The sequence below is a fragment of the Mirounga angustirostris genome, unplaced genomic scaffold, assembly GCF_029215605.1.
Source record: "Mirounga angustirostris isolate CCGP_5_RB_7025 unplaced genomic scaffold, mMirAng1.0.hap1 SCAF_16, whole genome shotgun sequence".
NCBI classification, from domain to species: Eukaryota; Metazoa; Chordata; class Mammalia; order Carnivora; family Phocidae; genus Mirounga; species Mirounga angustirostris.
In genome coordinates this window covers 23,211,750-23,224,903 of record NW_026991724.1, presented here as the reverse complement: position 1 = coordinate 23,224,903, position 13,154 = coordinate 23,211,750, and the positions used below count along the sequence as shown (strand labels likewise).

At 40.3% G+C, this 13,154-nt stretch overlaps 1 protein-coding gene across 2 annotated transcripts in view; it reads right to left on the bottom strand.

The window, feature by feature from the left end:
- Nucleotides 1-13,154, bottom strand: part of CDH8 (cadherin 8) — a 343,095-nt gene that overhangs the window by 121,558 nt on the left and 208,383 nt on the right. The window contains exon 7 of one of the 2 annotated variants that reach the window (XM_045891003.2): nt 10,626-10,766. In XM_045891003.2, the coding sequence (XP_045746959.1) occupies nt 10,626-10,766 (141 nt within the window). The remainder of the gene's footprint in view (nt 1-10,625; nt 10,767-13,154) is intronic. The other variant, XM_045891002.2, reaches the window with a different exon arrangement.

The window sequence follows — 13,154 nt, the reverse complement described above, 5'->3', positions numbered from 1 at the left end:
ACAGTTCTTGCCCTTTACATCTCAGCTTCAGTCACTGAGGAAAGCAGGACTTTAGAAAATCCAGAAAGCCATAGTACATGTACGTCTGTCTGCCTGAGACTTTTTTTTTTTTTTTTTAAAGATTTTATTTATTTGACAGAGAGACACATAGCAAGACAGGAACACAAGCAGGGGTAGTGGGAGAGAGAGAAGCAAGCTTCCCGTGGAGCAGGGAGCCCGATGCAGGCTCGAACCCAGGACCCTGGGATCATGACCTGAGCCGAAGGCAGACGCTTAATGACTGAGCCACCCAGGCACCCCTGCCTGAGACTTTTAACAAAGAGCTGAGTGGGGTATAGTAAAGCAAAGATCCTTTTCACTTATCAGTTAATAGTGCCCATTTGGAGTCAGAACTCAGCAGGGTACTCTCCAGTGGTATTAATACATTATTTCCTTTACTCATTCATTAAGTTAGCAAATATTTATTGGGAGCACCAAGTACTATGCTAGGCTTCCAGGATAAAACAGTGATCTATAATGAAACAGTAATAAAATGTTTTATGGGAACAAAGACTTCACTTATTTCTTCCTTTCAAAATGTATTCTCAAAGCCATAAGCAAATAAGTGGTTATTTATAAGCTTAACCAGTCATTTGAAGGAAAAGAGCATGGATCTGTGAGAACTTAAAACAAAGAAACCTGACCCAGTTTGGTTATCAGGAAATAGTAATAATAATAGCTAATGCTTATATTAACACTTACATAGAAACTCTTGTAGCATTTAAAGAACACCAATAGGTTTATTATATTACAAATTGCTATCGCAGCTGAAATTCTAAAAAACTCCACAGTTAACCAGTTGACAGCTATCAGAAATACTGTGTCTAATCCTTTCTCCCAAATAGGTAAGGTTTTGGAGCAAAGAATTTGGACTCACATGTAGTACACTGAGGATTCTGGAAGAAAGACAGGGGAGTACATATGTGTAGGCTATAGATCATTATCACTTCTTGGTCACCCATACTGAGATTCAGCATCCTGGCATCAATTACGTTTTAAGAGAGGAAAAAAATGGCCATCATATTTCCAACTCCTCCCATTAAGAGGTGACATTTATTCCTCCACTCCTTGAACCTCTCTTTGTTTTTTAACATAAGGTTTTGTATTTATTTTGGGGGGGTGAGGGGAGGAGCTGAGCCAGATGGAGAGAGAGAGAATCTTAAGCTGGCTCCATGCCCAGTGCAAGCTCGATTCCACAACTCTGAGATCATGACCTGAGCCAAAATCAAGAGTCAGATGCTTAACTGACTGAGCCACCCAGGCGCCCCACCCCTTGAACCTCTTTTCTTGGTTATAGGACTTGTTTTGGCCAACGAGGTAATCGCAAACGTGATGCAGAGACTTGAAAAGTGCTTCCTCACCAGGCTTCTGCTGTTCCTTGGAACACTGAGCACACTACAGGAGAAGCTGAGCTAGCCTACCAGAGGATGAGAGACACGTGGAGTGGAGAACAGCTGTGCCCACTATGGCACCTGGTCTAAGCAGCCTTCTATACACATGTAAGGTCAATGCAGACCATCTACCCCCGGACAAGCCACAAGATTAGCAAAGCCAATTCAAACCAAAAGAACTGCCCAGCTGCCCCCACAGAACCAGGAGACATGCATGTTTATTATTTTAAGCTAAGTTTAGACATGGTTTGTTATGCCACAGAAGTGAACCAGTTCAAGTCACAGTGTTCCTGGGACCACTTTGGTTCCCTTTCTCCCTAAGTCCAAGGGGCTGGGAAAAGTAGGGGGGAGATGAGTGACCAACAGAATGTTTAGCAGTACGACAAAGGAGATAAGGGATGTGAGAGGGAGTAAGCACCAGGTTTAGTCTGCAGGAGGTGAGAGAAAAGAAGGGCAAGGAAGGGAAAAGCCTGAGAGAGGGAAGGCAACGCTATTGAGTACTCACTATAGGCCGGGCTCTGTCTGACGTCCTTTATCTGTATTAGCTCATTTAACTCTTGTAACAAACTTCATACATAGCAACTGAGGCTTAAAAAGATTATGTAACTTACTCAAGTCACACTTGAAGCATACATTAAACCCAGTATTTTCGCTGTCACAATTTGACTCAAAGTTTATGCTTTTAACTAATAACCACTACTACTTGCTGTGAAAGTGGTGACAGAAATGCCCATGACCTGGGTTTCAGGTTAGAACTACAGAGCTTTTCAAGTTGAGAACCTGGCCAGGACACTTAGGGCTGACGGAGGAAAGACACTTCTATCCGGTGCATATCATGTGGAAAATTATATTCCCCAAATAATCCCAAGATGATACTTCCAGAACAAACTCACAACTTGCTAGGTCCTCAGACGGAAGTGAGGTGGTTCTGCTCATGACGAGGAGACCTCTTTTGGGTACATCCTCTTTAATCATACAATAAGGATAAAAATCGTGTTTGCTTTATCATTATAATAATCAATATTGCATTGCCATTACTGTCAACACAAGAGCACACCAACCAGTCTTAAAGGTCAACTTGCTTCAGGTTTATTCCCTCCTTGCTTGCTGACCTAAACCCCATAGTTTGTAACAAAACTAACCTGCTTCCCTTGAGATCCTGCAGACCGCTGGCCGTGAGGAACAAAGGACCACACGTTCCAGAAGACAAGACCTGACAGCACACGAGAACAGCAACCACAGACTGGCCCGCTCCACACACCCCGGAATTTTAATTGCTGATACAGGGGGAGGAGTCTGGACTGCCTTATCAGGACGCGCCTGTTGGTTGCAGGGGTATTCTTAACTGAGAATCACCTGGGAGCCTTGATTACCGGCAGAGTGGCAGAATCTGGAAGCCTTGCAAGGACAAATGATTAACTGCTGAGCACCAGCTTCTCCTGCACTTGGCTCCCCCTCACCATATCCCGTGTCTTCCGTGTCTTCCACTTTAAAAGCCTCCTTCAGGGCCACCTGGGTGGCTCAGTTGGTTGACAGACTTTTGGTTTAGGCTCAGGTCATGATCTCATGGTGGTGAGATTGAGCCCTAGGTCGGCTCTGCCCTCAGCGTGGAGTGGGCAGAGAATCTCCCTCCCCTTCTTCCCGTCCCCCTCCGTCCCCCCACCTCTCTCTCTCTCTCAAATAAATACACAGAATCTCTAAAACACCTCCCACTTTGGGGCACCTGGATGGTTAAGTGTCTGACTTCAGCTCCCGTCATGATTCCAATGTCCTGGGATCCAGTCTGCTTTGGGCTTCCTGCTCAGCAGGGAGTCTGCTTCTCCCTCTCCCTCTGCCCCCCCCCCCCCAGCTTGGGTTCTCTCTCGTGCTCTGTCTTAAATAAATACAATCTTTAAAAAAAAAAAAATCAAAACCCTCCTGCTTCACCTGGACTGGGATGATGTTCTTTAGAACATTAGCCTGCCATCTTTCCATCTTTGCCTTTATTTTTAAAGATTTATTTATTTATTTGAGAGACAGAGTGTGTGCGCACAAGCCAGAGGGAGAGAGAATCTTAAGCAGACTCCACGCTGAGCATGGAGCCCAACATAGGACTTGATCTCAGGACCCTGAGATCATGACCTGAGCCAAAATCAAGAATCAGATGCCCAGCCACCCAGGACCTCTCTCAAGTTTGCCTTTAAAGCTGCAAGCAGCTGAACCTGAGTTCAGAACCCGTCCTGTGTTCATTAACAATTTTACACTGATAAATCAATCTACTACTATTTGATCTTTATAATCATGCATATATCTGTATCTAGGGCCTTCCCCAGCTCCTCCCCCCCGCCACACCTTATCTGCTACCCTCAAAGCTGCAAATGACCATTTGCCCTGAATGGCCAGTTTGCCACCACCTGTACCTGAAAAGCTTGAATTGCTATTTGCTGCTTACCTCCTTTCTATCCTTTGTCTACAGTTAGAGTTATTGTTGAGGCTCTGGGGTGGGTCGTTTATAGAGAGACCAGGACAAGACAGGGACAGAGACCTCTCACCTTCTGTCTTTTTCTAAGTTAGGACTAAGGGGCTATTAGTCATAGTGACATCCTAAAGAAGATCTTGGTTAAAACCCGTATCTCCAGTCTCAACATGCATGCTTTTCTAAGTAGATGAGAACAAAAGAGGGGCAGAGATGAAAAAGATGGAGAGGTTATGGGAAGATATTGATAGATTGGTTGCAGAACACAGAGGAATTAGGGGGAAATTCCCAAGTCAGTATGCAAAGCACTGGAGTAGCTATATAGGATGTGGGGACTATAGTGGTTAAAATAAAGCTGATGCGGGCTACCCACACAATGCTATTCATTTAGAGAGTGCATCAGCAACTCCTGGAATGCAGAATGATGCTGATTCCAATCCTTCCCTATGGAGAACTGCAAACTGGATGCTGACCCCTTTTCCAGGAACCTGTAGCTTCCCCTTGACTTTCACATATTTTATTTCCCACATCCTTTCATTATCATCCTTGCTGTTAACAATATTGATCTCCCACCTTATAGCACTTGTATGCTTGTCTGAAGTAGGGGCCTATCTTCTCAGACAGTCATATCGCTACGGCTCTCTGATATCTGGGAGCCCCTTACCCACCCCTGCACCTGAATTTCACTGACCACCTCAGGCTCCCAGCACCCTTTCCCTTCTATGAGAGTTATTACCTGGACAATGGCGTCCCTTCATCTGCTTCCATTCAATCCTACACTAGGGAATGGCATTGATCTTAATGAAACTTTAGCCTCTATTATGCCACAGGCAATAGAGAAAGAGATTAAATATTTTGAACAGGGTCTTGATACAAAATTCAAAGTCCTTAGTCCAAGCAGCCTCTCCAAAAATGTTCCTGCTTCATCGTGAGGGCCTTTCCTTAGCCACCAGGCAGTCTACCATGCCTAAACCAAGGACAAGAGGAAGGTCAGTGAACAAACCCATCCTATCGCTTGTGCAATGAAGAAACATAGCTGCGCCTCACAGTGACACACAGACCATGATTACCAGTTTTGTTGTTGGGAGGAGATGGAGTAACATACAATATAAGCCAAATAATTTTAAATTGAGCTGTGATTCAAAGCCCAGGATTAAGGGTGCCTTAACCATAACAATTTATCAATTTCTAGAGGTTATAGATGGATTTTGAGCTAAGAGGTATAGTACTAACACTTTCAATTCTCACTACGCCCAAGATTTTACAGAATAATTATGATTCCCATTCCACAGATGAGATAACTGAGAGCGAACGAGGAGAAATAATTTGCCAGAGGTTATATGGCCAACGGACACGGCCAACTCCAGGACTCAAGATTTCTCTGAACAATGAGCTATAAAGATAGATTTTTCCTAAGTATCCTGGGTTGGACAAAGCAATTATTCCGGCAACTGGGCCCTATGCCAGGAAAAAAACCATTTCTTAAGTGCTATCAAACTAGTGTTTTCCCAGGGAGATTTAGCCATCATTAGCGAAAAGCTTCATTTGCAATATTGTGTGCAGCCCACTGTAGTGGGCCAGAGCAATGCATTATCACTAACTCAAAGAGATTAATTTAATGGGCAATTATATGCTTCCTGCTTTAAAATACCTTCAGGTAACCAATAATAGTGCTTTCCCTCCGTGTCAGCTGCCAGCTCCCAGGCACACGGGGTCAGCAGGGTCAGCGGGTTTCCCCACTTACCACCTCACATCACCAGTTTCTCTGCTCTAAAATTGGCATTCAAGGCCTCTAAAAAGCCCCTGCAGAGACTATTCAAAGCAAGTGGATTCCCACACTGTTCCCCAGTGTCCTTTATGTCCCCTACAGCTGTGTTGTTAATCACGCTGCTCTGGTAGGTAGGTCTTAGCACCCTTTTCAACCTAGAGGGACCCTATGCATTGTCTGATGGGCCTTAGGCTATATCACAGCTCTGGGAGATATCACCTGATCACCGCAGGAATGACAACAAATAAAGATAAAAGCAAACAAAAGAACACCTCAGCTTTCTCTGTCTTCCTTCAAGGTATTGTTAGACATTTAGGTATCTCAGATGGGGGCGAGGGTAGGTGGAGAAGACGTGGCAAAGCTCAGGAAAGTGGGTTCCTGAACTGCCACCTTGAGTTCCTGACTCAGCAGGTCCTGGCCTGATGCCAGGGCTCTTCCGTGGAGGTGATCTGGGTCAGCTGCGAAAGATACGTTCTCTGTGATCTTCACCGAAAAATGCTGTCCCCTAAAATGTACTATTGTGTGCCCTCTATTCTCTGTCCCTCAGTTTCCTGATCTCTAAAATAGTCAAAGAATCCCAGTCTGAACAGTCCCAGAGCTCTGCTTTGGGCATTAGGCTATACTCCTACCCTTGCTAGAGATGCTAGAACAGCAGGGGCTGATGTGGTGGTGTCTGTCCTTTCCTCCACCGCACCCCTGTCCGGGAAACCAGCCTTCTGCTTTGCACAAAGGAACTACTTCATTCACTCGCTTCAGCAAATGATGTGGCAGCACTGGAAGTTCAATTTAAGCAGGAGTTTGAAAGGAAAGAGGATATGAGAGAGGTGTCTTCCATGAAAGAGAACACATAATCTGCAGTTGAATGGCATGCATACCAATCTTGCCCCCTCACCTAACCCTTGTTCTCTGTGAAACCTCGGCCAAGTTATTTAACTGTGTTTTCTTGTCTGAAAAAGGCATACGGTTGACTCTTAAACAATGTGGGGGGTTAGGGGCGCCAACAATCCCCAACAACTCGGCACAGCTGAAAATCCACTTTCGACTGTCCAAAAGCTTAACTATGAATAGTCTACTGTTGACCAGAAGTCTCACTGATGACATCAATAGTTTTTTAACACGCATTCTGTATTACATGTATTATATACCACAGTCTTAAAATGAAGTAAGCTAGAGAAAATGTTATTAAGCAAATCAGAAGAGAAAATACATTTACAGTACTGTAAATATATTTACTGAAAAACATCTGCATATAAGTAGACCCATGCAGTACAAACCTGTGTCGTTCAAGTCAATTATATTAATAGTACCTAATTTCTCAGAGTGTTGCAAGAATTTAAGGCGTCGTAGGGCTTACATAATACTTTTTCAGTGTTTAATTGTCAGCTAAATTTACCTTAAACTTTCACCACCGTGGTAAACAATAGCAGCCCCGCGCTACAGTTGCAGAGGATGGGACAGCTACGAGCAGAGACGCGCTCTACAAGCCTAACAAGCCTCTTGTTAGCACGTGGGCATCTAACTGCCAGCTCATGTAATGTGATGTGCCTGTGGACTGTGATGGCGAGCTAGGTCTATTACCACCGCAATACTTGTGTAATACACAGAGTGACGCATCTCAGCCTTGGTTAAGTGAATCTGACACAAGAGGATAAAGGACGACATCTCCATTCTCATTAAGAGATAACAGATGGACTTCCCTAAGATCCATTTTTTTTTTTTTTTAGCTGAATGTCATCTGTTTCAATCTTGTCTGATGAGATGGCATTCCGAGAATAATTTTAAATTGTTCTCTCTGGAATGAATATTTCTTTGTCTTTATTAGAACCTCCCCCACTCCCATAGGGTTCTGTTGTCCTGGGGTGGTTTTAAATCTTCGACTCGTCCAAATACAATAAATCTCCCCTTAATATTTTTTTTTCCCCAAGACATGGTCTCTGGCTTTGGAAGAAAAACATTACAGGATGGACTAAATAATAAAACCAAGTCAAACACGTTTCTAAGCCATTTTCATGTAATTCCAATTTTTCTTAAGTTCTCTGTGAACTTACTTCTACTTCCTTTTATGATTTAGAAAAAAAAATGGCTTAATTGTACTTCTAAAGTTCCTAAATTTATGCCCACCTCAGCTTATATTTTACAGCTAAAAATTAAAATTCTTTTATATACTTTCTTTCTTGCTCGTGCTAAGAAGGTTACAGGCAAACATCCCAAGAAAAGCAGAGTGATATCTAAGTTTACAATTCCACATTTCTTTGAGATGTTTGACCTCCTGAATTAAACTTCCTTATTGGCCAAAATATGACTATGTAGTTTGTTTAGTTTTCAACTGATTAATTAATTAATTAAAAGGGAGTGGTAACTCTCATTGTTTCAACACAGTTATGTAAGTTTGGGTTTATATATTTTAAACTCTAAGAGATTCCCAGACAAGCCGACGATCTTCATGTGGGTAGAGAATGCCTACGTGGAACCAGCTGTAAAGCTGAATCTCGGACATATTTGAGTGATTTAGCTCAAGTCATGAAGAAAATTTTATCTGGTCTACATTTTGATATATTTTTATAATTTGACTACACTGTGTTTATTAATAATAAGAATCTCTACCACTTTAAAAATGATCTTACCTAATTATTTTACCGGTACACATAAAGGCTTGTTTTTTTCATGTGTATCATGATCCATTCTTTAAATATAATCCAGTGTTCATGGAAGGAGTTCCATTGTCATACTTTTCCACACCATCAACACAGAACTGCCTGTAATTCCCAACATGCATCACCTACTTCCTTACCCCTCTGTCTTTCTTTATGGATATCTCAGCAGATTTCAACTTACCCTTTCATATGCAGGTGCTTCCAGGAGCCAAAAGAAGGAAAACTCCAAGAGGAACAGGAATTTTGTCTCTTTTGCTCACTGCTATATCCCCAGTCACTGGAAGACTGCTTGGCAAGTAGTACAGACTCAATAAGTAATTATTGAGTGAATGAGCAAATGAACGTCTTCGCAGACTTGGGTTGGTACCCCGTCACCCTGGAGTTAACAGCTCATTACCTTGGAGCATCTGCTTTTGTGTCTGTCTTCTTACTTGTCTGTGATGCCTTGCAAAGGAGTCTTTTGTTTCTGTATTGGCCCTGAAATGTTTCTTAACCACATGCTCTGCATATGCTTTTATTTTTATTCCTTAGAATAGAGTGCCATAGATCCTTATAATTAGGACCTCCTTGATGAATATTAAGGCATCCATCTCATAAAAAAAAAAAGTGTCATGGATTAAGGCTAACTCAACTAGGCTGTATTCAATATGAGGAGGTTCTTTAAAAAGTAATTACTGCCTATGTACTTTAAAGAAAACTGTGATCCTTTAGAGTATTTTTATAAAGCCCTAAAGTAATCTAATGTACCTCTCTAGATGGGGTTAACCTTTCTAATAAACCAGTTACCAAGTGGCATAGTTTGTTTGCTCTATCCCTTACTGTTAACAAGGGGAAACTGCGACCAGAATAACACACCAGGGAAGAGAACACTACTCCTAACCCAGAAAAACACCAGTTTCCAAAGTTCATCCTCTCTCCAGAACCATCCATTTGGTAGGGTTGAAGTTACCCCTTAACCTGACTGCTGCATGTTCTCTGCTTGCATTCAAGGTTGCTATAAAAAAACAGATATTCTTCACTCTTAAATCTTCACTTTTTTGCAGTGTTTTTGTTTGTTTTCTTTGTTTTTTAATAAGGCTCCATGGAGGACATTTCCCCCATATCTCAGAACAAGGAAAAGCTGTGCCCTTCCTAAAGGCATGGATTTTTCTTGTTTGTACAAACAAAATAATCGTGTACTTCAGAGATGTTTGCCCTGTTCTCACATCAGCTGTGAAAACACAGAGCAGATTTTAGAGAGAGTATAGAGCAGATCTTAGGTCCCACATCCTACTATTGTCATGTATCCACTCTATATTGTGTGTACGCTGATGAATTTTTCTTTATGTTGATTTTTATTTCCTTATTCAGATTCCCAACTCCTTTAAGAATTTACTATCTCCCTTGAATCTGTGTCAACTGTAAAGGCCTTATCAGGTCCTTTACCGAAAGAAGGACATCAGATAATATGCAAAATGTATTTTGTTTGGAAATAAAATGAATATTAGGTTCCTTGGGCATGTTTTTGTATAATAAACAATTGGTGAGGCAGAGTGCAAATTTTCAAAGATGGTGTAGCACTAAATTCCACCATATAGCCGCTGGTTTGAGACTCACTAGCAGTACCATTACGTGAAATCAAAGAAGCTGTGCTCACTGAAAATTAATTGAAAGGCTACCATATGTTATTTTAACAATCCTGCAATATCCTCTAAAATTTTTTTTTTTAAAAAGCTTATATCTTCACATTTAATTTACAATAACGATTATATAAAAGTTACAGTCTTAGTCTATGGTTACTGTGTAAACTATATTAAACTCTAAAAACTAAAAAATCATCTATAATTTCATCTCTCCAAAATAATATGTATTGATAGTATGAAGTTTCCTTCTATATTTTCTGTCTGCATATGTGAATATGATGGATGTGGTCTAAATATGTGGGCAGCAGTTTCTATAATTGTATATATACATTTGGTCCCTTTATTTAAATTGTAGTATATAATTCCTGAGTACTATTTTTTGACCTACCTTTTCCTACTAAATCTTTCCCCATATTTTAGTATGCAAAACATTATTTTTAATGGCTGAATAACGGGTATATGATATAAGGTTATTTGGATATAAGAATGTTTCCTTCCCACATAAATTGCAACCTTTGGTATTTTAGCACTGGGCAAGTTATTTCTTATTCAGATAATTGATTCAAAGACTCCTTGGGAATAATAAAATAAGTTCCAATGCCAAAATATCTGATGGAAACAGGGATCACATTAACCATATGATCCCTAGGCATAAATTGAACCCAGTCACACAAGGAAGAAATTAAACCCAGGCACTTACTAATTTCAGTAGCAATGATTGTTATGTTGTGCCATACACTTAATTCTCTGTCAAGTGGTGTTGCCAGCGTTATCTTTCCATCATCTGCATTAATGTTGAATTGTCTCTCCAGGTCAGTGTGCCGGTCGATGGAAAACCTACAAAACAGATACATCTGTAATCTACGTCAATGTTTATATGATCCATATATTCCACAGCAGACCTTTAGTAATCCTTGGAGAGTCATAGTTGGGAAGTCAAGTGGATTGGGAAACTCAGTGGCATCATAATTTGTAAAATAAAATGACTGAATGAGGCACAAGAAACTTAATAATTATTGTCCAAGGAGTAATTAGCTATATATGCAACATGGAGGTCATAAACTGCCATCAGTTTCGATAGGTAGCATCTTCAAAAACAGATGCTGATGAAGAGTTAATTGGACAATCCATCACATTTATTGGACAGCTTATGATAATTAGCAGTTGCCACAAAATATCACATAAAACAAAAAACTCAAACGCAAAGCAGGATGGTGCTAGGCAGCATGTTACTTATGGCAGTTCAAAGGAAATGTGTGTTTATGTTAAACACATATTTGACTAGACAACATGCATGTGTTGTTATTGTTGCCGCTGCTTTGTTTTCATGTTAAGTAAAGTACATATTTGGGATTCCTATTAGTTTATGTCCATAGAAATAAGATGGTTGCTGATGCTCTAGTAATAATTTTTAAAAGTCGGAATGGATATTTTAGCAGCTTTACAACACTAGAGTCTATGAAATTAACAATTTTAGATGCACAGGTTAGTTGTTCCTCTTTTGAGAAAACTCAGATAAGACATCATTAAGGTAGCCTGTATCTAGAACCAGCTGCATGTCAGGAACACTAGGCATCAAGATAATACAGAAATTTTTTTTCCCCCAACATTTATTGCTATTCTCTTTATACATCAAGATCTGTGTTTTGGTTATGGAATGCTGAATCCAATAAGGTAAGTGTCTTAAGGAACCCAAGGCATAATTAGAAAAATTGGCCCGTAAGTAAGTAGTGAAATACACTAAAACAGGATAGAATGGAAACAGGGACCATTTATAAGAAACAGGACAGAATGGAAACAGGGACCATTTATCATTTATCATCTACTATTGATCATTTATCATTTCCTACTTGGAAGGTGGTGAAGAAGGCCCCTTTCTTAACAGTCTATAAATAGCAGAAAACTAGAAAAACATTTGGGCATCATTTAAATATCCTAACTCTAACAGAGGCGGAGATATTTTTCTCATTTTTTAAAGTTCCAGTCGATGACAGACTTTATGGGGTGAGTCATGAGAATTTATAAAATAGGCTCTAAATACAGCCCTTTAGTAAGATCGCAGGTAAGAATGTCATAATATTACGAGATTACACAACGGGAGGAACTTGATGGGGGACAAATGACTTTGTTGAAATTCAGTTTAAAGTCTACCTCAACTAGATTTCAAGAAGTCCCTTGCTGCCTGTGTAGACATTTCAGACATTTTATTGCCTAGCAGACATTATGATAAAGGTTCCCAAGAATTGCTAAACATCCCAGAAATCCTGACTCAGCATCATCAACAAGCATGCATTCAACACCAAATGTGGACCAAGCACAGTGCTAGATGCCTCTTCCTTCTTCCGTCCTCTTCTCTTTGGTTGCTTATGGAATGAAGAAAAGAAGAACGAAACCCTTAGAGGACATTTTAAGTAACCTAACTAGTACATACCAGAACCAAAATGAATATTCATGTTTGATTCCCTCTGAAGTCTATGTGTACACCAGCTAGCTAGAGGAAGGGCTGATCTTATTCACGTATAAAACAGGGATGATAGGGTGTTTGGGTGGCTCAGTCAGTTAAGTATCTGACTTAAGCTCACGTCATGATCTCAGGGTCCTGGAATCGAGCCCCCCATCATCGGGCGCCCCACTCAGCAGGGAGTCTGCTTGTCCCTCTGCCCCCCTCCTGCTTGTGTGTTCTCTCATTCACTCTCTCTCTCAAATAATAAAAAAAAAAATCTTAAAAAAAAAAAAAAGGGATGATATTAGTATTGGAAATAAGACTGTTGTGAGGACTGGATGGGATGGTAAATATGGCATGCTTTGTCAACACATGTGTGTGCAGACCACTAAGTATCAGGGATCAAGGGCTCTCACATCATTTGTGTGATAGTGACATCATCGAATGCCTCCTGTGTACTCAATTTTCTGAACTCAAAATTGTGATTATTTTTATTTTAATAGACAACTGACTTGAACATCTTATAGATGCCTATATTATATATACATATGTACAATGCCTTAATGTATATTATATATGTATTTATTATATATGTATTATATGTAATTTCATATAGTGAAATAGATCTAAGGAAATATGATTTATTAAATAAGATGATAAGGAATTAGACCTCTCCAGAAAGCCAGGGAATAAGAAGCCTCCATCTCCCATCTTCTTTATAGACTTCCTGATAAGTTTTTTTTAAATAAAGATTTTATTTATTTATTTATTTATTTATTTAT